Below are 24521 nucleotides of genomic sequence, written 5' to 3'. Positions count from 1 at the left end.
CCCGAGCCGCAGACCGCGCGACTTTAAGAACGAGGAAGCTTTTCCTATGTAAGAACACAAAACAGTGCCCAAAACACATTAATTTAAAAAAAAAATCAAGGCCAGCATAACATGAATAATATTGAGTTCCACCAAAGAGGTGATGCTTATGGATAAACAGACTCTGGGAGGCTTTGTAGGAACCTGGTGCCCACGACTCCGGGGGCCGGAGCCGCAGGGACCTGGTGCTCTGATACCACGTGGATGTTGTTCTGTTGGTCTGTTCGTATTTTAAAGATTTTATTTATTTGGGAGAGAGAAAGAGGAAGCAAGAGAGAGAGCACGAGCAGGGAGGGGAGGAGGGGCCGAGGGAGGAGCAGAGCCCGCTGAGCAGGGTGCCCGATGCGGGGCTCGACCCCAGGACCTGGGACCATGACCTGGGCCGACCTGGGCCGACCTGGGCCGACCTGGCCGAGGGCGGACACTGAGCTGACTGAGCCCCAGGCCGCCCTGTTTAAGTGAACTCCAGGCCCAGTGGGCGGCCCAGCGCCAGCTCGAACTCAGCGCCCTGAGATCAAGACCTGAGCGGAGGCCAGGAGGCAGACGCTCACCCCTTCCCGGCCGAGCCGCCAGGCGCCCCGTGACCGCTTTACCTGAGCGCCTTAACGTTACAGAAGTTTCTCTGCCATCTGAGGTTGTTGGGGCGCCGGGGGCCCCGTCAGGGAAGCCTCGGCCTGGGTCTCAGGCCCTGCGCCGCGCCTGCCCGAGCTCCTCCCTGTCCCTCTGCACCGCCCTCATTCTGCAGCCTTAATAAGTAAATAAAAATACAGCTAAGTTTGCTTATGGGGGGAAAAGCAGCAGGTCGCCTGGCCCGCGGCCCGACGCGCAGGGAGCTGGGGAGTCTGCAGGCCTGGGAGGCCCAGCCAGGTAGGGGGGAGCCCCCCCCACCCCGCTCCCAGGAGCCTCGGGGAGCCAGCCACCTGCAGGCCCCACCCCCTCGCCTGGTGGACGAGCGCGGGGTCTGAAGGGTGGCCCTGGGTGGCCCCGGTGGCCCCGGGCGGCCCAAGGGTTGCTAAGTGGCCGACTCTTAGCTGTTCCCAAACAGAGTGTGGCCCGGCCGCCGCCTCCTCTCTCACAACAGCAGCCCTGGTTGTGCAATCCTCGGGAACAGCCGCCCCCAGGAATGCCACCGTCCACCCCCGGGCTCCGGCTCCCTCAGCCTGTCCCCAGGGCTCACTGTCAACACTCAGCTTCCAACCGGCAGCTGCACGTCCACCTTCTCGCCCACTCGGGGACACAGCCCAAGGTTGGGGACGGGAGGGGGACGGGGACGGGGAGGGGGCTCCGCTGGGCCGATGGGCTCCCGCTGCTTCCTCCTCCAGGTGTGAAGGGACAGAGGAACCAACAGAAGTCCCTGGAATGTGTACGCTTCACTGTGCTCCCCTCCCGAGCGGCCCGTGTCCTCCCACTCCTGAAGCGGCCCAAGGCCCACGGGCCCCATGGCCACTGCCTCTCCCTTCCCGGGAATAGCGGCCGGCCGGGGACCTGCCCGGGGACCCCACGGGCAGCTGGGGCAGGTGGCCCAGGAGGGCACAGCACTCCCCCGCATCTCAGCCCGGCTGTCCCAGGTGTCCCCGGCAGGCCAGCTGTTCCTGCAGCCCCGGGGGAGGGGGGGGACAGCGGGCTAGGGCGGGGGACACCAACCTCCACGGGGCCGTCGGCCAGGCTGCCTTTCCTCCAGGGCACGCTCCCCTGCATGATGAAGTCCACGACCTTCGAGTTCTGGAACACGGCCCCCACCACGGCCACCACCTTGTCCACGGCCACCAGCATCCCGAGCAGGGCCTCCAGCCTGGCGCCGTGCTGGGCCGCCTCCTGCCGCACGGCCCTCACCAGCTCCAGGACCTCGGGCCACCCGGCCTGCGCGGCGGCTGCGGGGGTGCGGGCGGCCCCAGTGGGGCCCGGGACCTGACGGGCCTCCAGCCGGTGTAGACCTTGCTCCAGGTGGCCCAGGCCCTGGCACACACACTGCAGTTTCTCCGTGACGTCTTCTTGGAAGTGCAAGAGCTTGTCGACCTTCTCGTTCAGCACGTTGAGCTTCGTGTCCATGGTGGTCAGGCAGGCCTTGCCGGCCGCCGGCGGCCCCCGGGGCTCCAAACCCTCCTGGGGGGCTCCCGACATCCTGAGGCGGCTGCGCGAGGACGATGAGTCGCGGAAGCCACGGCCTCGGGCGTTCACGCGGGCGAGGGGCCCCGGCAGCTCATTGCCGTCCACAGCCCGCAGCCCAGCCCGCACGGTTGCGCGGGGCCCGGCGTCTGCGAGCCCTCGCCTTCGCTTATCTCTGGGTCGGCCGCGGCGTGAGTGACAGCTTGGCAGGGCCCTTCCCCTTGGGGCCCCTTGACATGGTGGCAGCATCTAGCATTCCTCCCTGAGAGGGTGCTGACGGGCAAATATTCTAACAATCTGCCCAGGCCGGCAGGGCTTCGGGTGCTTGGACCGGAGCTTGGAGGCATGGGGCCCCTCAGGAATGAGCTACAAAGCTGGGCTTTACGGGGGGCCTCGGGGATCCCCGCGCAGCACGAGGCCTCCAGGGGCGCCCGGGGGCTCCGGAGTGAGCGTCTGCCAGCTCAGGCCGTGACCCCGGGTCCCGGGATCGAGTCCCGCGTTGGGCTCCCTGCACGGAGCCTGCTCCTCCCTCCGCCTGGGTCTCTGCCTCTCTGTGTGTCTCTCATGAATAAATAAATAAAATCTTTAAAAAAAAGAAACGTATAAGGCCTCCAGAGGCCCAAAGCGCCGAGCCGCGCGGCCGGATCCCACCTGCCACAGACACGCCGCGTTCACAATGAAAAGCAAGAGCAGAAGTAAATGTGGGGCCGTTCCGAGTTTTCCCGTGACAAAGCGTTTGATGCTTTTGCAAATTAAAAACAAATTTTGGGTGCGGCTACCTCGCAGCGGCCCGTGTATGTGCTTGGACTGCCTGTGGGTCTGTGGGCCGTCCCCTCCACGGCCTCGGTCACTGGGCGCCTGGGCCTAATAATAGACGTGAGGGAAGCAGCTCAGGCTCCTCGCCAGGTGCCACCCCTCGGCCGTGCTCCCCACGGAGCCCCCCGGGCACATCTCCAGGGTCCCCACCCCCCCCCCCCCGGCACCGACCACGCAGGCACCGGGCATCAATGTCTAGAAGCCGAAACGGCCGCTGCAGCAGCCCAGAGGGCAGGGGACCCGGCTTCTCGCAGGTTCCACCCACTGCAGCCTCCGAAGCCCGGTTCTGAGGGGACGAGCCCAGAGCAGACAGGCCGCAGCCCACCCGACCCGCAGGTGCTGCCAGGAGGCACGGGGAGCCGCCGTGCTGGGGAGCCGAGGGAGACACGGTGTCCCGGCTGCCCCCCTCCCATGTCCCTGCAGCCGCCTCCTCCACAGAAGCAATCACAGAACACACCGGGGGCGGCGACCACAGGCCCCAGCTCGCGGGTCTCCATGGGGCCAGCTCGGTCCCCAGGCAGCCACGCACTATCTGGACCCATCGGTGGGAGCGGCCAGGGCGTCGCGGAACAACGGCCTGGAACTCAGAGCACACGTGCCGTGAAACCCACACGAGTAAACAGACTCTTCTTGGAAAAAGAGATTCGGGGACCCCCGGGCTGCAGCTGCTGTCCCCCAGGAGGGCCATGCGCCCAGGACCGCACCCCGCGGAGGGGACCAGCGCGTGGCCAGGGCCTCTGGGATGGACGGTCGGATTGCATTCTAGGGAAGCCTAGAGGATTCTCCGGGGCGCAGGGCACAGCCCAACAGTGGGTTCGGGTCCCCCACAGTGCCAGCCAGCTTCTGGGGTGCCCCCCACCCGTGCAGGCCTGGCACTGCCCGATCCTCTTCATCTCTCTGCCCTGAGGACACGAGGGTCCTGGCAGGGCTGAGGCTTCTCTGCGGCTCTCCCCACAAGCAGGGCACCGCCTGCGTCCAGTGGGCACAGACCGCGGCAGAGGCAGGCGAGTCAGGGGGCGCAGACGCGAGCCCCATGACGCCTCCTCTTTCCTGGGGAGGACAGCGCAGCCAACCAGCGTGCGCTGGACCCCAGACTCTGGCCTGGTGTTCCTGGGGACAGCCAGTGTCCCCCGTGCAGCCCCAGGGGCACATGGACCCCGAGACCCCAGGCAGAGTAAGAGGGGAGCAGCCACGCAAGGCTAAGGAGTCCGGGGCAGGCAGTGAGTCTCCTCCTCCCACCTGTGCTCACAGTGGGCGCGGCCCGGCCGGGGGAGCCCTCGTCCCTGGAGAGCAGAGGCCTGCCTGGAGGTGGAGGTCCTGTGGGGCCGGGGTGCGGGCCGCCTGTTACCGGCGTCGGCGATCCCCTCGTCCGATGGTCTCCGGCAAGCCAGCCCGTCTGCCAGCCTCAATCACTCAGCACTTCTCTGTGCCTCAGTCACTCACCCACTTCTATCTATATGCACAGATAAAAAGGGATCGCCGGGTATCCAAAGCCCCCGGGATGAAAAGGGGGGCCCCCCAAACAGAAACATGACAGCGGAGGAAACAGAAGAACGTTCTGGAAAGGCTCTCCTTAGTTGCTACAGCAAAGTGCAAAAGGGCTATGGCAGCCACTACAAAAGAAGAAGGTGGTGCGGCCTAGAGTACAGGAGAGGTCTTGGAAATTAAAAATATGAGAAAATGCAGTCAAGATAATATCCCAGAAAGTAAAATTAAAAGATGAGGAGGCCCACGGAGGGAGAGAGAAGGTAAGAGGTCAGACAGTGGATCCCCCCTACCCACCCCCCCCCGGTCTGCTTGTCCGGCATTCCAGGAGGAGAGACAATGGGGGCAGGACTTTATTAAGGAAATAGTAGAGTTGTCGTGCGACTTTAGAACAAGGGGGTAAGGAGAAGATCCCAAACTCTCCAAAATGAGAAAGAAAAAAATCAACAAGGAAGAATTAGAATCAGAATGACATCACACTTCTGGCCCTAAAAGCAAGTGGAGGGATCCCAGGGGGCTCAGCGGCTGAACACCCGCCTGCGGCCCAGGGCGTGACCCCAGGGTCCCGGGATCGAGTCCCGCGTCGGGCTCCCTGCATGGAGCCTGCGTTTGCCTCTGCCTGAGTCTTTCTCTCTCTGTATCTCATGAATAAATAAATAAAATCTTTTAAAAATACCCAAGAAAAGCCCAAAAGCAAAAACCCAACGGGGCGCTGGGTGTAGAGGGTCGGGGAGAGGTTTGGGGACAGCAGCGGTGTCAGGGGGCACAAGGACGTTCAAGTGCGAGACTCAGTCTCAGTGACGGGGGTTTGCATCGACCTGTGCGGAGTCGGCGGAGTGGGGAGGGGGCATGGGGTGGGGGGGCACAGCCGGATGACCCCGTGTGGCCACTGGGACGCGGGGGGGGCCTGCAGGGTCGGGGTACAGGCCGTGGTGGGGGGGTCGGGGTCCTCTGCGGACGATGGTCTGGTTGTAACAAAATCACACGTGGCGATTACCCGGGAGGCGGAGGCCGGTAGGTGAGGACAGGGAGGCCTTTCCTCTTCCAGGACGTGCGGAGGGTCAGCTGCGCCCGGGACCCCCACAACCCCCTGGGGAAGCCCAGAGCGCAGCTCCCTCCCCTGCCGAGGCCTCAGCCCGCAGGAGCCTCTGCCCCCCTCAGGTCACCCCGGGGGGCCCCCCTCCATCGAGGTCCCACTCCCCTCCTCCCTTCCTCCCCCTCCTCACCCCCCGCCCCCCGTCAAGCAGAGCTGCCCACGGCCTTCCTGGCCCAGGAGGACCTGCTCTTGGGGCCGCTTGTCAACAAGACCCCGAGTCCCGGCTCCGACTTGCAGGTGCGGGGCCTGAGCTGCCCTTACTGCGAGGACCCCACCCCCCCGCAGGTGCCCCAGGTGCCCCAGGAGCCCGAGGTGCCGAGGCCGTGGGCCGGGCCGAGGGGCCGCGCTGACGTGTCCAGAGCTCGGTGCCGCGATAAGCCTGGCATTTCCGCTTATCTCTGCCCCCGCTGGGCCCCAGGGGCCTCTGGGGCTGCACGCGCTTATCTGGTTTGCGAGGCGCTATCTGCTTCCCGGGCCGCTTCCTGCAGCGCTCAGGGAAGTGTCCCCTTGGGACGCAAGCCCAGGGCACAACGGGCCTCAGGTCAACCCCAGGATCGCGGGGCTGGGAGATGCCGCCGCCCTCGGGGAGCCCTCCAGGCTGCGGCTGGAAGGCGAGGGCCCTGCTCTTCTGGGGGGGGGGGCGCTGCTCGGACACTGGCCGACGGCCTGGTCATCTCCAGGCAGGGGCCCAGCTGCTGCCCCTTAAGGACAACTATTCAGGAAGCAACAGGACCTGCAGCCCCAAGGCCGGAGCAGGTGGCTGGAGGGCGAAACAGGACCTGCGGCTCCTGCGGGTCGCTTGCCCCGGCTCTGGCCCGCAGGGACCTCTCTGTCCAGGTGACCCCACAGCCCGAGGTCCAGGGGACCTCTCTGTCCAGGTCGCCCCGCGGCCTGGGGATGCTGAGCACCGCCCCCCCAGCAAAGGAAAAGCTGCTGCTGTTTGCCCGTTTCTGTTTGACCACGGGCGGCCGGTGCTGAGCACCCGTAGCTGTGGATCTTAGGGACCCGTCTCTGCATCCCGCAGGACAGATTAGGACTCGTGCTCCCCCGAGTGCAGAGGGACATTAACCTAAGCTTACGACCTTCACCCAGCTTCACCCGAAGCCGCAGAGGAAGCCACGGAGCCGGATCCAAACCCACGGTTATAGCTCCTGCGATGCTGCCACTTGTAGGGACAGGAGGGACCCCAGAGGCCACATGGCTCACCCCTTATTTTGTAGACACGGGATTTGAAGCCCAGGGAGGGGAAGCCACTTTCTGGCGGCCACACAGTGGGTCGGCGTCAGCTGAAAGGAGTGTCTCCTACACATCTCCCACCTAGAGCCTGACTTCGACGCGGGCTGCATTCACCACCAGCGCAGGGACATGGTTTGCACGCGAATCGGCCAACAGTTGCACCACCCTGCAGGCCTCCCACCTGCTCCCATGGGTCAGACACCACGGCCGCAAGATGCGTCCACGCCTGCTTACACTCGAGCGCATTTGAGGTGGGCGCATGGTGGTCCCCGTCCTCCCCGCGGGAGTTGCCGCCAACCTGGACCTTGGCCCTGGCTCTACAGCTGCAGGCCCTGTGCTGGCCACGGTGGCAGGGGTTTGGGGCCCGGGCGCCTACGTGCCTGCGTCACCCCGGGACCCTGACTCACGTGGCCTGCGTGGCGCCAAAATCAACGCCTTGGAGCAACAGAGAATGGGCGCTGCTCGCCAACTGCTAGGCTCGAGGGACGCGGCTGTGATGGGCAACGTCCCCACGATGTGACGAGAAGAACCCCGTCGTGGCCTGCTCAAGTTCTCCGTGCCCAGCCCAGCCTGAGCCTCTCAGGAAAGCCTGGTGTCAAGCTTTTGGGCGTCGAGTCTGAAGCCCGAGCACAAGATGCACCGTGGGGCCCGGAAGAGAGGGTGCGGCTGACCTGGGGGGCAGGCGCCAAGAGCAGACAAGAGAGAAGGGGGACACATACCGAGCGGGGTCTGGGGCCGCAGGGTGGCAGACGGGGGCAGCCGCTGGATGCGAGGGCGCAGTGGGCGCAGTGGCCCGGAGGGCGGGACACGGCTCCAGGCCCGATGGCTGCCCGGATGGCAAGGCTGTGAGGCTCCAGGTTTCCGCAGAAACCCCCCCGAGTTACCTGGAGCAGGTGGCGGAGGAGGCAGAGACATTGGGGGAAAATCGGCGAAGAGGAAAGGGGGCCTGAGCTGAGCCTTGGTGGACGGAGGAGATCCCGGGAAGCTGAAGACAGGGCCGCTCCTGGGAGGACTCAGAAGGAGCCTGGCGGCGGGAGGGACGGCGCACAGGCTGGCCTCGGGTGACGGGGGGGTCGCGGAGGCCCAAGGGCTCTGCAGGCAGGGCCCCGAGGAGGGTGGACCCGAGAATCGGGCAGAGACGTTCAGACCCAAAGCAGCAGGATACGGGACGGCCATCCTATGGGATGCTGGGAAACGACACGATGGCACATGTGGAGTAGGGGCGCCGGGTGGCTCAGTCTGCCTTCAGCTCAGGTCAGGATCCCAGGGGCCCGGGTCGGGGCCCCCTGCCTCGTGGGGGGTCTGCTCCTCCCTCTGCCCCCTGCCCCCTTGCCTGTGCTTCAAATAAATAAATAAATAAATATTAAAAAAATGTATGGAATAAGTTACGGGGGGCGGTTAGTGAATCAGAGAGGACGCAGAGCCACCTTGGGGGTGTGGGAGCGCTGTGAGGCCGAGTGCTGCCCACAGGTCGCTGTGCTTTGAAGCCTGAGTTAGGCTGGCGGGGAAAGACGGGGGGAGGGGGAGCCCAGGGCCCGACAGCAGCGCAGATGGGTCGGAGGCACAGGGTCACCGCCACACAGAAGCCAAAGCCAGCGAGTGTTTACCGGGCCGCGGCTGTTGCCAAAACACGGGCGCGCTAAGGAAGTGGGGTGACCTCTGAGAGAGCAGGTCTTTGACAGTCTTTGAAAGCAAGAGCAGGCTGAATTCCTCAGGTCCTCAGCCCCACCCCCGCCCCAGCTGGAGCCCAGGACAGACGCAAGAGCCCCCCACCCCCACCTCCACCCCCCCCCCCCCCCCCCCCCCCCCCCCCCGCACCCCCTGCTGCTGCAGAAACACAGCGATTTGAGCTGTTCCCCACCCCCACCCCACCCCCACCCCCGCCCCGGGATCCAACAGGTGGAGGCCCCACCACAAAGCAGGTCATAACCCAGCAGGTACGCACGGTGCAATCCGCGTGCGTCTGCGTGACACTTGCACATGATCTGTATGTGCCGTGCTGCTTTTATAGAATTATTCCAAAATCTTAAACGTGGATTATTTCTGTTATTAAACAAGTTGTTTTTTTTTGTTTTTCTAGAATAGTCCCCATTTACACAGACCCGCGGGCATCACTAGAGACAATATGCAGCCCGGAGAGGTTGAATGAACCTGGGACGGAGCAGGACTGTCTCGGGGCTTCAGTGGCAGAAGCAGCATCAGCCCCCGGGGAGCGGAGAGCGGGGAGCAGGGGGGCTGAACCGGCCCGAGGCCTCCCCGCAAGGAGCAGACCCCAGGCAGGAGGAGCAACGAGCCCTCCCTGCACTTGTCTCTCCAAGCAGGTTTTTGGCCCATCGCGGCTGGGAAGCAAGCGCCCCCCACTCCACGTGCGACTCCCAACCCGCAGAGAAAGGCGGCTCTGGAGTGTGGGTCACACACGCAGCCCCCCACCTGCACAAAAGCAGGGAGCGCCCCAGGCACCTGCAGCCCAGGCCTTCACAGCTGCTGGTTGGTTTGCTGCGACCTCAAAGCGTCTCCTGGAGGCTCTCCGTGCCCCTAAGGCGCCTACGGAAGCCCAAACCCCACCCGGTCGCCGGGTGCACTTACATACCACCTTCCATCCATGGGCCACGGCTCTGTCGGGAACACCGGCTCCCTAAGTCCCGGCGACACGCGTCAGTGTCCTCGCCTCCATCCCGGACTCGGACGCACTTGGACACGTGGGCAGTTAGGTGGCCCGTCAACGGCTACAACCCAAGACAACATCCCCACGAGCCGCCCCCGGCCTCCCTGCCTCCCTGCCTCCCCTGGCCCCTGCGAGCCCCTCGCTGGCCTGGCCTGGGTCTCACGCACACACCGCGTCTCCCTGGTGCCGGGGGTGGCCTCCTGCTTCCTGCTCTGGCTTTGGCAGCTGGCCCAGGGCAGCGCGACCAGCCACAGGCGCCTCAGCCTGCGTGAGCGGGAGGCTTGGCTCCCCGGGCCCGGGGCGCGTGTCCAGCTGTCACTCGCCCGGGCGCCCCGCGGGGGGGCTGGGGACGCGTCCCTTCGCAGGTGACGGCACCGCGCCCCGGCCGCCCAGCTGCCGCGCGTGTCCCGGGACGAACGCTGGGGTCCGAGCCGGGAAGCAGGGCGAGGGTGGCGGGGCGAGCCCCTTGGGTGCGGCCGGGCCTCGGGGAGCGGGCTGCAGACGTGCTCTGGGGCCTTCGGTCCCTGCCGGGCCCGCGGCAGCGAGGACACCCGAGCTCCGTACCAGGAGCCCCGGCACACGCGTCACGGCCACCAGCTCTTTCAGGCCCTCGGTGTTACCACTAATGACCTCACGCTCAGCGGAGCCAAGTGGCCTAAAGGAGCCACAACATCCCGGGGCTACTTGCCCGCATCACAGACTCTCATGGATTTAGTCACTTAAAGCAACAGAAGTCCACCCTGTCACAGATTCGGGGGGCGGAGGCCCACAGCCAGGACCCTCGGCTGTGCTGCCTGCGGAAGGTCCTGGGAGAATCTGTCCCTTGCATCTTCCAGCTGGTGGCAGCTGCTGCGCTTCTGGGCTTCGGGCCACCTGCTCAGCGTGCCCCCCCCCTCCCGAGCTCGCCGCTGGTCTCTGTGTCACACCTCATCCCGCGCGGGACGGTCGGGACATCACACGTGGCTCCCACTCGGTGACCCAGCGTGATCTCGGCATCTCAAGGTCCTTCGTGTAGGCATTTCCGTGAAGTCCTCCTGCTGCTACCTGGCGCCACCCCCGGGAGTGCGGGGAGCCGGGGGCACACGTCCTGGGGCCCAGTCCAGCCCGTGAGGCCCCCCAGGAGGTAGAGCCCCCAGGTTTCCCTGCACGGAGTGAAGCGGGTGCCGGAGCCTCACAAGTAAGAGCGCAGGCTCAGGCCGACGAGCCGGGAGTCGAAGGCCAGTCCCACCACCTGCTTCCGCGGGACCGCAAGCCACGCGCCAGACCGCAGGATGCAGGACACGCGGAGCGGGAGATGCAGGAGTGGGAGGGGAGTGGAGGCTTCGTGGGGTGTCAGAGCCAGGGGAGCAAGTGAGGTCCTTTCTGTTAAAGCTGGAGCCGGACCCGACTTAGCAGACGGAGGTCAGTGAGCAAGCACCAGGCTTCTAAGGACAAAGAAATACGAAAATGGGAAGAAAAGGAAATTCTACTGCAGAGCCGAGGGAAGTCAGTGCTGAGCAAAAGTGGTAGAACTTTCAAAACCATAAAGTCCTGCCGGAACTTGCCGTGCCAAGGGTTTCTGGTCTTCGAAAGTGGACAATGTGATCTTTCTCCAGGACAAGTGGGGACCTGGGTCCCCAAAAGGTGTATTTTTGTCGATAGATATTCCTGCCACGTTGTTATAAATAGGATTCATCTGGGAATTACACCCTGATGGGCCTCTTGAGGTTAAAGTGATTCCAATTTCAAGACCTATAGCAAAAAAATAAAAAATAAAAAACATAGTAAATTAAGAGTTTGGAGCATAGAGAATAAACTAAGAAAAACAGGCATAAAATAGTAGGAAGAGAACTGTAGAGGGGAACAAGAACACTTGAATCTGGGTGTTTGTTATTAGTATGCTTGAGAGATGACCTGCACGCTGGCTCGCTTCCTGGACTCTGAGCAAAATAAATGTGATTTGACTGTGTTCCACTTGTTTTAGCTGGGACAGGGCAACATGCACTGCGCTTCCAAACGTTGTCGTATATTATGATGCGTTCGCTTGCTGTAGTCCCTCCAATTAGGCTTTTTAGTTCAATCTACTGGGATTCTTTGCAGATATGACACGGGTCTCTCCATTAGGGTCTCTATTACAGGAATGTAATAGATTTTGCCATTTTTAGGAAAAAGAAAGGCCGTAAACGACTTAAATGTCAACCAGTAGGGGGAAGAAGCATAGCTTTACATCCACCGCCATAAAAGACATACAGCCAAGTTAAAATTCACAGAACAACACGTACAACTGGATCCTATCTGAATGACAAAGATAAATCCTCTGACAACCAGACAGACGGAGGTATGTGGATCCATTAGCAATCGTGTAAGACGTACACCCAATTATTAACAGCGGTTAATTCCTGGGCAAAGAGCAGAATTGGGTTAGGGAAAAAGAAGGGAAAAGCCAATTTCCCTTTATAGTCTACGTGCTTTTGTGTTTGCATTTTTATAAGGAGCATGTTTTTGTACATTACTTGTTTACTCTTTTAAGCAATAAAAGACAAAGTATTTATTTTAATGGAAATATTTCATTAATATTCGGGGGTTTAGCTGGAAACATTACCTGTGGAGTAACAAATAGTAAATGTGTGGCTTCTTCTGACTTTTGTTAATGAACCCGACATGCTCTCGGCCTTGACTCTGTATTAAAGCAACGGAAGTGCATGAGGTGAGGGAGGCTAGAGGGAGAGCAGCCCTGCAGAGGACCAGGTAGGTGAGGACCAGGTAAGGGGAGGACCCGGTAGGGGAGGACCAGGTAGGGGAGGACCAGGTAGGGGAGGACCAGGTAAGGGAGGGTCAAGTAAGGGAGGAGCAGGTAGGGGAGGACCAGGTAAGGGAGGGTCAAGTAAGGGAGGAGCAGGTAGGGGAGGACCAGGTAAGGGAGGACCAGGTAGGGGAGGATCAGGTAAGGGAGGACCAGGTAGGGGAGGACCAGGTAGGGAAGAGGTAGGCGCAGGAAGCTGAGGGAGAGGGTGACTGGGGGAGGCCCGGCCGCAGAGGAGGGCGCCACAGCCTGAGGGGCCTCACCTGCTTTCCTCCACCCACCCCTGCACTTCCCAGCCCCTCGCCCGCACCCAGCCAGGACAAGCAGCTGGCATTCAGCCTCAGGCGAGTGCAAACAAGTCCTCTTCTCCAGGGACGTCAGACAGTTCGTGGTAGGGCCTAAGGTTTTGGGTCCTCAGCTTGACGGCCCCCAGGAAAGTCCTCATCCTGGCTGGCGGGCGGGTGCCCTCAGACTCAAAATGAGCCCCGCCCTGCCCCCACCCGGCCTCACGCCCAGAGCCCCCAGTCAGACTTCTCACTGGGGTCTACAGAACCCAGCTCACGGATCTTCTTTCTGAAATACGACAAGACACACAAATGTCGTTGAGATATTAGCAGATCCAGAAACTTGAGAGGGACCAAGACAAACTCTGGTAGAATCAAACATAATCATGGAATAGAGGAAAACTTGGCTCAAAGAGATTTAACAAAGATTTTATAAAACCAGAAGAGGATGGAGCACCTGGGTAGCTCCGTGGTTGGGCGTCTGCCTTCGGCTCAGGTCATGATCCCCGGGTCCTGGGATCGAGTCCCGCATCGGGCTCCCTTCTCCCTCTGCCTGTGTCTCTGCCTTTCTCTCTCTGTCTCTCATGAATAAAAAAGTAAAATCTCAAAAAAAAAACAAACAAAAACAGGTCCAAGTCCCTGCTCCGCTGTGTCAGGTATACTTGGACCCAACCTCGAGCTTGCAAATAAACCCTCGTGCACTTGCAAAAACAAAACAAAACAAAACAAAAACAAAAACAAAACAAAACAAAAAACAAAACAAAACAGAGAATGTGTTGATTTGAAAAACAAATCAGAAAAGTGATTAGAGATTTAAAATGCAACAGCTAAAATAAAATGTTCCGAATTAAAATCATAAGACAACATAAAGGATATCTTCCAGAGAATTAAGATAAAGAGAGGAAATGTGAAAGAACAGATAAAATGCAGAAGTCCAATGTTAACCAAATGGAATCCCAGAAGGAAATAGAGAAAAGGTGGGAGTGAGAGGGGAGGGCTGAATGAAGCCCAGCTCCCTCCACATCCTAGCGTTACCTGTTTCCCAGGGGGGCCTCTTGGACCATCATCAGTCCCATCAAGACTGGGGGATGGTATATTCAGGAAGGGGACTTGAGGGAAGCCAAAAATGACAAATGTCTACTACTTTCTTTTCTTTTTTTTAAAAAAAGATTTTATTTATTTGAGAAAGAGAGAGAGGTCAAGAGAGGGGGGTGTGTGGGGGGGAAGGAGAGGGAGAAGCAGACTCCCCACTGAGCAGGAAGGCCATCATGGGGCTTGATCCCAGGACCCCAGGATTATGACCCGAGCCGAAGACAGATGCTTAACCCACTGAGCCACCCAGGCAGCTCTCTACTACTTTCTTAATGTGGCCCTAATAGCACCAAGGAAGCCAGGACATGGTCTTTGTTCATGTGGACACTTTGACCCAAAGGATAACTCATTTGACTCATCCAGAGAAATGCTAAAATTAGGACAGGGTGAGCAGAGCCCTGAGATTATCACTAATGACATTCCTCCAGGCAAACATCAGTCCACCGTTTGGATCTGATTATTCAATTGCTTATAATCTCGCTCAACTCCCCAGGCTTCAGCTCGTTTCTCCATCTTGTTTATAAGGATGTCATGACTTTTTGCAACACATTGGTCTCCAGAGTGTAGCAGGCACCCCCAGGTGAGTGCCTGGCTAGTAAACACCCTGCCTTTTCTAGGAACGGGACTATGGGAATCCCTGCAGCCGTGTCTGTACTATGAGATTCTGGTGCCCAACCAACTAGTCATGACGGACTAACCCAACAGTAGATTTCTGATCAATTTAGAACAATCGGATTTTCTATTCTAGAAAGCTGAAAATTGGTCCAGTAAGGGATTCTAGAGAGAGTCATTAGGCTCCAACCTACAAAGCAGGGCCACAAAATCCTATATATTGAAAAAGGGTAAAAAAAAAAAAAATCAAGAAAGCCACAAATGAGTAAGTATAAGACAAAAGGCACAAAAATATATTTGTCAAGAACCAAGAATTATGATAGAGGCAAAGGTAGATTCACTGGAGACCTTCAGATCTCAACTGAAGAAGCTGAATACATTAAAGACAGGTTTTAGGAAGCAGTCAAGACAAGGAGAGATGCGGGCATGGTAAGGACTCTTAGGGAAGGAGAAGCTCAGGTGGCATTTTGTTCAGGAAAATGTAGGAAGGCCAATGTGAAGACCATAGTAATCAAGGTAAAAGCCAGCCAAAATACGAACAAAATATCGTGATCCAAAATTTGCATCTGAGGTCCCCTGGCTGGCTCAGTACAGCATGTGACTCCTGATCTTGAGATTGTAGGTTTGAGCGCCACGCTGGGTGTAGAGATTACTTAAAAATAAAATCTTAAAAAAAAAAAAAAGATGACATCTGAAAGACACGCTGCAACACATACTTGGAGAGGACCCCTGCATGATCAGGAAGGTGAGACGGGCACTTAGCTGTCTGTACTTTTATGTAATATTCCTGAAACAGTTTTTTAAAAAGGTCTTTTTACCTACTTAACTCCCCTATTTTCCAGATGATGTCTATGTTGCTTTCCTGGCCACTCCCAGTAATATTAAGCTACTTGAAACGTATTTCCCTGTTTGTTCTCCACCTTACAAGCTGTTATACTTAAAATTTTTTTTTTTTACTTATTTGACAGAGAGAGATTGAGCACAAGCCAGGGGAGCAGCAGGCAGTGGGAGGGGGAGAAGCAGGCTCCCAGCTCAGCAGGGAGCCCAATGTGGGGCTCGATCCCGGGCCCTGGGATCATGACCTGAGCCCAAGGCAGACAGACAGACAGACGCTCAATCAGCTGAGCCAGTCAGGCGCCCCCGAGCTGTCCTACTTCTGTTTTGGAACTGAGGTCGCGCGGGCCCAGCTCTACCCAGACTCTGCCATTTACCAAATACATGACCCTCGGCAATTTTCTTAACTCTGCGAGCTTCGTTTTCCTGATGCAGAATTATTAAACACAAGCAAACATGGGGAGTTCACGGCATCGAGCCTGGGACATAGTAAGTACACCCTACACCGTAGCTCTTTTCTACCGTTTTCACTATTGTTCTTTTTTTTTTTTTTTTTTTTTTTTATGATAGTCATACAGAGAGAGAGAGAGAGAGGCAGAGACACAGGCAGAGGGAGAAGCAGGCTCCATGCACCGGGAGCCCGACGTGGGATTCGATCCCAGGTCTCCAGGATCGCGCCCTGGGCCAAAGGCAGGCGCTAAATCGCTGCGCCACCCAGGGATCCCCACTATTGTTCTTTTTAATCACAGTCACGTGTTGGCACTGCCGTAAAGACACCAACAAGGGGACTCGGATGTGTTCAACGGATTCTTTTGTTACAAACAGGAGTTGGACGTTTTTAAATGTGTTTTATATTTTTATGACCTCAAAATCACACTTAAAACTTTTAGCTCTGAACTTCTTGAAGGACAGAAGTTACATTTGTCTCTAGCATCAAATATACGTGGCTCTCAACCCGCAAGAGGCAGACAGCAAAATTGTGTCAGAGCTCCTACTACTGGAGTGAAAACAGATTTACTTAATGGTGACCGGTGAAAGTCCCCAAGAGAAATGTCCATTTGCAGGTCTCATTAGCGGCCTTATACCAGACAGTGAGGGCGGTTTTGTCTGTTGTATGTTTTATATCTCATCGAGAGAGAAAATTTTCCAACCCAAAGAAGAGTGAAGGTTAAAAGTCTATCACTGAAGCCTTGGGGAGTCTCACCCCCAAATCATGTCCATTAGTCCAATCAACCACCCTTTTCTGGAAGTTTGCCACATAGAAACAGCAGAAGCACCCTCTGAAAACAGCCCACCTACATGGGAAGCAACTTGGAATCACTGTTTCAACTATTACAAAGAAGTATCTTGGTTTATGTGTACAATGGAATATTTCTCAGCCATCAGAAATGACAAATACCCACCATTTGCTTCGACGTGGATGGAACTGGAGGGTATGATGCTGAGTGAAGTAAGTCAGTTGGAGAAGGACAAACGTTATATGGTCTCATTCATTTGGGGAATATAAAAAATAGTGAAAGGGAATAAAGGGGAAAGGAGAAAAAATAAGTGGGAAATATCAGACAGGGAGACAGAACATGAGAGACTCCTAACTCTGGGACACGAACTAGTGGGGGGGTGGAAGGGGAGGTAGGAGGGGGGTGGGGGTGACTGGGTGACGGGCACTGAGGGGGGCACTTGACGGGATGAGCACTGGGTGTTATTCTGTATGTTGGCAAATTGAACACCAATAAAAATAATTTATTAAAAAAAGGAAATATCTTTCACATGTCACACAACTAGCATAGAAAAATGAAGCAGTGGGTGAGGAGTCTGCTTAAAATTTTCTCTCTCAAGGTGCCTGGGTGGCTCAGTTTGTTGAGTGTCCAAGTCTTGATCTCATCTCAGGTCTTGATCTTGAGGTCATGGGTTCAAGTCCCGCACTGGGCTCTACACTGGGCAGGGGGCCTACTTAAGAAGAAATCAAAACAAGAGAACTGGGTTCTTGATTTTGTGAGGGTCCACCATTCTGAGCATTATTAGGCTGTCGAAACTCAGCAAGGCACGGTGTGCTCCATGCCAAAGCTCTCACTGGAGATAACCCAGTTATAACCCAAGCTTCCTTGACCCCCCAGAATAAGAGCACAGATTGGGAAGTTTCTACATTAGATGGATTCTCTTGTATCCCTACTTAAAAAGGAAAACATCGATGCCAGATATAGTGAAGGTTGACTGATAAAAGGATAAATTCATGACTCTAAATGTCCATTTTTGCTCCTCTACCCTCTTTTATGTAATAATTATAGATGTTGTTTCTTGAACTACGCTGCACACTTTGCTTCCCCAAATAAATTCCACCTGTGAGGTCCAAGTCCCTGCTCCGCTGGTCGGGTATACTTGGACCCCCCCCACCAAAAAAAAAAAATTCCACCTGTGAATGGCTCCTCACCCCATGCCCAAATTCTAATCTGCCTTTCAGGATGACCTGTCCTATTGATTTCGGACTTACCTGGCAAGCCTTCTCAGTCACGGAAGCCAAATCCTTGCATAAATTTCTTACTATATGTATCATTTGCTTCTGGTTCTCTTCCCCTGGTTCAATTATTCTGACTGATACAGACGCTGGTGCCAGAAGTGGTTCTAGAGAAACAGAATCTTAAAGATGAATTTTCCAAACTGATTCTCGGTTTTCTGGGATTGGTTCTCTGATCTCATTAAAGACAATACTGACTCTATTTCTAGCGGTAAAGAGGACACTAGTAGTCCATGACAAGACATGTGCAAAATATCATTATTTGATAGGAAATCATTAGGAAATCGAATACCTGGAGAAAGTGAGATTCTAGGTGACCACGTATTTGTTACATTAGACATTTCAGTGGAACTAAGGAGTCTAATGAGATAGGCTGCTTGTCCGAGCTGCGGTGGAGAATGCCAAGAGGGCTTTTCTGATTCCCAGCTTCAGCTTCACATTGACCTGAAAGGGAAATCTGCCCTGGGATGAGCCCTCCTCTCCTATAGCCTAGTGGCTCTTCCTGCAAGGGGCGGAACTACATGCAAACAGGCTCTTGACCTAAAAGTGTTTTCCGTTAAAGGGAGAGCACCGATTGGGAAGGAATGGGATTCTGAAAATTGCAATGGGGACGTGAAATCGGGGACACGGAATCTCTCAATTCCCCCAGGTCCTCTTTGCCGGTAGAATCAGCTCTTTGACTCTTGCCTGAGATTAGCCCTTCTTTTCCAGAACTAGTTGTCTTACGAGGCACTGTTGACTGTCCTCAGCATCTGCTCCTCTCCTTACTTCTGGGAGACTGTAACTCGAGGTCAGTCCCAGCAGGCTCCAAAGGGTGAGTCACAGTGTAACCCACGCACCAAAAGACGCCCTAGTACACCGACAGGCCTGCATGATTTTTTCCTATTAATAGAGATGTAAAATATGGGTCATATGTGAGAATAGACCTTAAGGGTGTGAGATGATGGTAGAAAGAATACAAAGTTGGATCCGGCTGACTATATTGGTATGAGTCTATTAAGCAGAGATTCTGAATTCAAAGTTTTAACTTAAGGGGATTAGAAAAGGATCTAATAGTTTGGCTGGTCAGCTGTACCATGGATCCAAAGGTTTCAACTACACCAAATGAAGCAGAAACTTGCCTTGGCACATTGTAAAGAACGTCCTGGTGTATAGTATAAAGGAAAGTATCCAAAAGCTAAGAGATACCGTTTTCTTCCCTTCCTTATCCTCCTATCTCTAACATAAAATATACTAATAAATTAACTTTAGATCACAGAATTTTTTTTAAAGTATTATTTTTAAAAATATTTTATTTATTTATTCATGAGAAACACACACACACACACAGAGGCAGAGACACAGGCAGAGGGAGAAACAGGCTCCATGCAGGGAGCCCGACGTGGGACTCAATCCTGGGTCTCCAGGATCAGGCCCCGGGCCAAAGGTGGCACTAAACCGCTGAGCCACCGGGCTGCCCTAGATCACAGAATTTAATGTTCTTGCATGCTCTCATGGAGTAAGAGCAAGCTTTGGGTTGTATAAAAGGCAATTGTATTGATGAGGGACAGGAGCAGGAAAATGTTTACCCTTAGCCCAGAAGGCTGACCTAAAGCCTGCATAGTTTTTTGATAAGAATCAAATACATGCTGGTTGCTACATTCTTTAAAGGGTATCATGATTGCCTCACCAATAGTTAATATCAAACTGAATGATGTGTGTGGTGTCTAAATGGGATGTCTGTCCTGATTGGACGGGGACCCCCAAATGTGGGGTGATGATTGGGGGGAAGCCAGTGGTGCAGGTGGTGAAAGAATTCACCTGAGGTAGAACAAAGGAGATAGAAGTTTACTGAAGGCACCACAAGGGGGCAGCGTGCGGGAGAGGAGAGAGAGGAGGAGAGGAGAGAGGAGGAGAGGAGGGGAGAGGAGGGGAGGGGAGGGGAGGGGAGGGGAGGGGAGGGGAGGGGAGGGGAGAGGAGAGGAGAGGAGAGGAGAGGAGAGGAGAGGAGAGGAGAGGAGAGGAGAGGAGAGAGGAGAGGAGAGGAGAGGAGAGGCTGTCTGCAAAGAGGCAGTGGAAGGCGAGAAGGTCTGGTGAAGTATGGAATTCTCTCTTTTTGGGTAACTGTGCCTGATTGTAAGTAGCCCACTGGTCAGTGAGGGCCTATGGATATTTTGATATGGGTCACCTTACGGACCTGTCTGTATTCAGCCAGGGGGTCACTGTGGGCCCTCTGCACATTCCATCACTCAAGCCCGTTTGCCTAAAAGCAGCCTCTACAATATGCACCCGATGAATCTTGCAAGAGTAGTTTTCTGAGCAGTAATTCAAAGAAATTGGAAGAAATTTTTATAATCTGATACTCCCTGCATGTCCCACTTCCCTTTGATTACTAAGTATATAACCACCAGCCTCACATAGCAAAAAGTGCAGCTATAGGTCCTGTCCCCACGCTACTTAAAAAAACTTACTAAGCTGCACTATAAATATCTCAAGAATTCTTTTTTTTTTCCCAAGAATTCTTTCTTGACCGTGCACTAGAAGGCTCCACATCAGTATCATGTTAGGCAGAAGTAACTTTGTTATTGCCTTTATTTGAGATTAAGCATAGCTTGAGGTGTATAAGGGTAGCAAGCTACCAAGGGGGTAGACCATGCTCTGTGTGTCCATTGACTAAGCTACAATCCCTAGTTATTCAGATATGAATCTGGGTATTGCTATGAAGGTGTTTCATAGATGTGATAAAGACCATAATCAGGTTTCTGACCTATAAAGAGCTTGGAGATCATCACTCCCATCCTTACAAGAGCTGAAGAAACTGAAAAAGCAATGACTTTCTTGGGATGGTTGGAGAATTGAGGTTGAGGGACAAATTGCCGCCCTAAAAGCTGGAGAGATATGCAAATACAGAGAATCATGTAATGATCTGTTTATGTTGAGCAGAAACCCCTGAAGCCATAAACAGAACACTTATACGATAATTCTGGATGCTGGAAGCTGTATGGGTGAGTGTGAAAGTGAGAAACTCCTGGGATTGAAGTCTTGGTGAGGAGGGAGAGGGACACGTTTTTATGTGTATTCATTCCAAAGACTCCTACCAGGTTCTCAAGGTTAAGAACCAAGAAAAAAAGATCATAGATCTGGCAGGAGGAGAGGAAAAAATAACCATCTTGAAATCCACCCAGATCGTTCTCCATATCAAAACCTACTCTCTACAGGAAAAGCCGTTCCAGAGTCTTATCTACCTAGAAGGAAGGACATTTATCTAACTCCTGCCCTCTCTAGCCTTCCTGTCTCACAGAAGAGAGTTAGGGGGCAAATAAAAGCCAAGAAACACTTGGGAAGGTGACAGCCCAGGAATATAGTCCTGCCACTAAAAGACTGAAATGTAATCAAAAGATTAAAGAGTGTTTCCCCTTCCCCACACCTTCTCACCAGTACAACACTGGGTTACAGCTGAAAGAACAAGGTATAGGCTCTATTAAGGAGATCTTCTCTGGGAAATTAATGGCAGAGGTAAAACCATGGACAACAGAGGAGTTTGAAGCTTCTGGCACCCACAACTACAGTGAACAATAACCACAGCCCAACTCCTAACCTGATTAATATAAAGCCTCACATTAAAGACCTCTTACTGGGACACTGGGTGACTCAGCGGTTGAGCATCTGCCTTTGGCTCAAGACGTGATCCCACGGTCCCAGGATCGAGTCCCACATCGGGCTCCCTGCAGGGGAGAATTTCAGTGAAATACTGAAAGCCTTCTCCCTAAGATAAGCAACTAGACAAGGAGTATCCAAATTGAAAAGAAGCAAAGCTATCCCTACTAACAATGACATGGTCCTATACATAGGAAATCCTAAAGAATCCACAAGGAAGCTACCATTGCTAACAGACAAATTCAGCAAAATTATAGGGTACAAAAATCAGTTATGTTTCTATACACTAGTAATAAATAATATGAAAAGGAAATTTAAAAAGTAATCCCATTTGTAGTAGAATCTGAAAGAATAAAATATCTGGGTTTAAATTTAACCAAGGAGATAGAAGACATACACTGAATAAAACATGGCTGAAAGGAATTAAAGAAAACCTAAATAAATGGGAAGACAACTTGTGTTCATGGATAGGGATACTAACTGTTGTTAAAATGTCAACACTACTCAAACCTCTCTACAAATTCAGCACAATCCTTATTCAAAATTCCAACAACGTTGGAAGACTCATACTTCATACTCATACTGGTTTCAAAACTTACAAGGCTACAGTACCCAAAACAGGGTTGTACTGGGATAGACCTAAGACATATAGATCAATGGAATAGAATTGAGAGCCCCCAAATAAACCCATTCATCCTATTCAACCCATGTGCCAAGTTCATTCAGTGGGGGAAAGAATAGTCCCTTCAATAGACGGTGCCAGGACAACTAGATATCCACATGCAAAACAATGTTAGACTCCTACCTCACACTACATACAAAAACTAACCGAAAATGGATCAACAAGCTAAATATAAGAGCTAAAACCATAAAATACTTGGAAGAAAACATAGGGGTAAATCTTTATGACCTTAGATTTGGCAATGGGTTTGTAGAGACACCAAACACAAACAGTAACAAAAAATAGATAATCTAAACATCAAAATTAAAAACTTTTGGACAAAGATCACATGATTTCACTTACACATGGAATCAAACAAAACAAATGAACAAACACTCTTGAATACAGAAAACTGGTGGTTGCCAGAGGACAGGTGGGCGAGTGAAAGGGCAAAACAGATAAAGAGGTAAAAACCTCCAGGTATAAAATAAATAAGTCATGGAAATGAAAAGTAGGGAATATAGTCAATAATATTGTAATAATGTAGGGTAGGAGATGGTGACTACACTTATGGTGAACACTGAATAATATATGGAACCATCAAATCACTACGTTGTACATCTGAACCCAACACAACATTGTATCTTCTATTTCTAGAAAAAAAATAAATCTGTGCATCAAGGACATTATCAGGAAAGTAAAAAGACAAAAGAAAGAAAGTAAAAACAATCTACAGTCTGGGAGGAAATTTTTGCTAATCACCTGATATGCAGAAGATATAAAGAACTCCAACAAAAAGACAACTCAATTTGAAATGAGCAAAGGTATTGAACAGACATCTCTCCAAATCTATGAAAATGGTCAATATGCAAATGAAGATGTTCAACATCATCAGTCATTAGGCAACTGCATATCAAAACTACAAGATGAAAAAAAAAAAAAACCCTACAAGATGAAAAAAACCCCACAAGAAAAAAAAAAAAAACCCTACAAGATGAAAAAAACCCCACAAGATGCCACTACTAGGATAGCTGTAGTAATTACACAAAAACAAAAAACAAGCATTGGTAAGGATGTGGAGAAATTATTGAATCATGTACATTGCTGGTGGGAATGGAAACTGGTGTAGCCGGTTACCATTGTGGAAAAAGGTTTGGCTCTTCCTCAAAAGGCTAAATATAAAATTACCATAGGACCCAACAATTCCACTCCTTGGTATATAACCAAAGGAACTAAAAGAGGGGCTCCAACATAAACTCGTATGTTGATGTTCTGAAACTGCATTTTCACAATGGCCAGAAGATAGAACACAAGTACCTATCAACAAATGGATAAATGAAAATGTAGTATATATATAAAACATAGTACTATTCAACCATAAAAAGGAATGAAGTTCTGATATATGATACAACTTGAAAAAAATGTGCCAAGTGAAATAAGTTGGAGACAAAAAGACAAATATGATTCCACTCATATAAAATATCTAGAATAAGCAAATCTGTAGAGACAGAAAGTAGATTACAGTTTACCAGGGGATAGGGGAAGAATGGTAAGTAACTGCCTAATAGCTACCGAACTTTTATTTGGGATGATGAAAGTTTTATTTTTTATTTTTTATTTTCTTATAAATTTATTTTTTATTGATGTTCAATTTGCCAACATATAGAATAACATCCAGTGCTCATCCCGTCAAGTGCCCCCCTCAGTGCCCGTCATCCAGTCACCCCCACCCCCCGCCCACCTCCCCTTCCACCACCCCTAGTTTGTGTGATGAAAGTTTTAGAAATAGATAGTGGCAATGAATGCCACTGTGAATATATGCCCCTAAATTATACACTTAAAAACAGTTAAAATGCAAATTTTGTTATGCATATTTTACCACAATTTATCATAACATACCAAAGGTGCAGTATAACTGGGTGGATTGTAGGATAAATCAATTTTATCTCAAAAAATATTTAAAAATTGTCAGGACCTGTGCATCCACTTGGAAAGTGTTTTTATTTCCCAGGTTGAAGACCATGGCCGTAGCACAGTCACCAAAGGAATGCAGGAACACTCAGGCTAGAGACGCAGCATCACATAGCTACCATTCTGCAAAGCACGTTGGAGGGCAACAATTCTGCCCATTGCTCAAAGATCATAACTACAGTAATGAGTATCCTAACATACAAAATAAACACTCTAGAATGAAAAGCCTGCATTAGTTATAGAATAGAGGTCCTCTATTTCTGACTGAAGAGTAGGCCAGAACAAGACTTTTCACCACAATAAAAAATTATCATTAATTCCTTGGTGAAGAAAAAATTGGAAAGTGGTTCCTGAATCTACTGTATTATCTTTTAGCTGTATTTATCTGTGCATATGTAAACTCCATTTATCATTTATGGAGGAGTCTGATTAACTCAACAAAATATTATCTCCATAAAGTTCCAAAGTAAAGGACCTTATGAGACACAGGAAGAACTCTAAAACATATTGTAAGCAGTGGCATATGATCCTATTTAAATACAAAAACTGTGAGGTCCTAATTCCAAGGCAGATAGAGTTAAGTACACACCTGCCTCTCCCACTGAATGTAACTTTAAATCCTAGACAAAACGCATGGATTGGATCCTCAAAACTCTAAAATATAAATGGTAGTAGCAGACAAATTAGGAAAGCA

The 24521-nt window shown here is 52.7% G+C and overlaps 1 protein-coding gene and 1 long non-coding RNA gene across 3 annotated transcripts in view; both read right to left on the bottom strand.

Moving 5' to 3' along the window:
- MYLK3 (myosin light chain kinase 3) overlaps positions 1–2695 on the bottom strand; it is a 34659-nt gene extending 31964 nt beyond the window's left edge. The window contains exon 1 of the mRNA XM_077844854.1: positions 1684–2695. Coding sequence (XP_077700980.1) covers positions 1684–2394 — 711 coding nt within the window. The 5' untranslated portion in view covers positions 2395–2695. The remainder of the gene's footprint in view (positions 1–1683) is intronic.
- Positions 2696–16777: 14082 nt separating this feature from the next.
- Positions 16778–18274, bottom strand: LOC144281544 (uncharacterized). 2 transcript variants are annotated; one of them, XR_013350015.1, is made up of 3 exons: positions 17852–18274; positions 17536–17666; positions 16778–16997 (listed from the first exon to the last, which is right to left on the bottom strand). It is a non-coding gene; the product is annotated as an uncharacterized LOC144281544 (long non-coding RNA). The 2 variants fall into 2 exon arrangements; XR_013350016.1 differs by having other exon boundaries at positions 16778–16994.
- Between the last annotated feature and the right edge of the window lie 6247 nt (positions 18275–24521).

The sequence above is a fragment of the Canis aureus genome, chromosome 13 (assembly GCF_053574225.1).
Source record: "Canis aureus isolate CA01 chromosome 13, VMU_Caureus_v.1.0, whole genome shotgun sequence".
NCBI classification, from domain to species: domain Eukaryota; kingdom Metazoa; phylum Chordata; class Mammalia; order Carnivora; family Canidae; genus Canis; species Canis aureus.
This window is presented reverse-complemented; position numbering and strand designations above follow the sequence as displayed.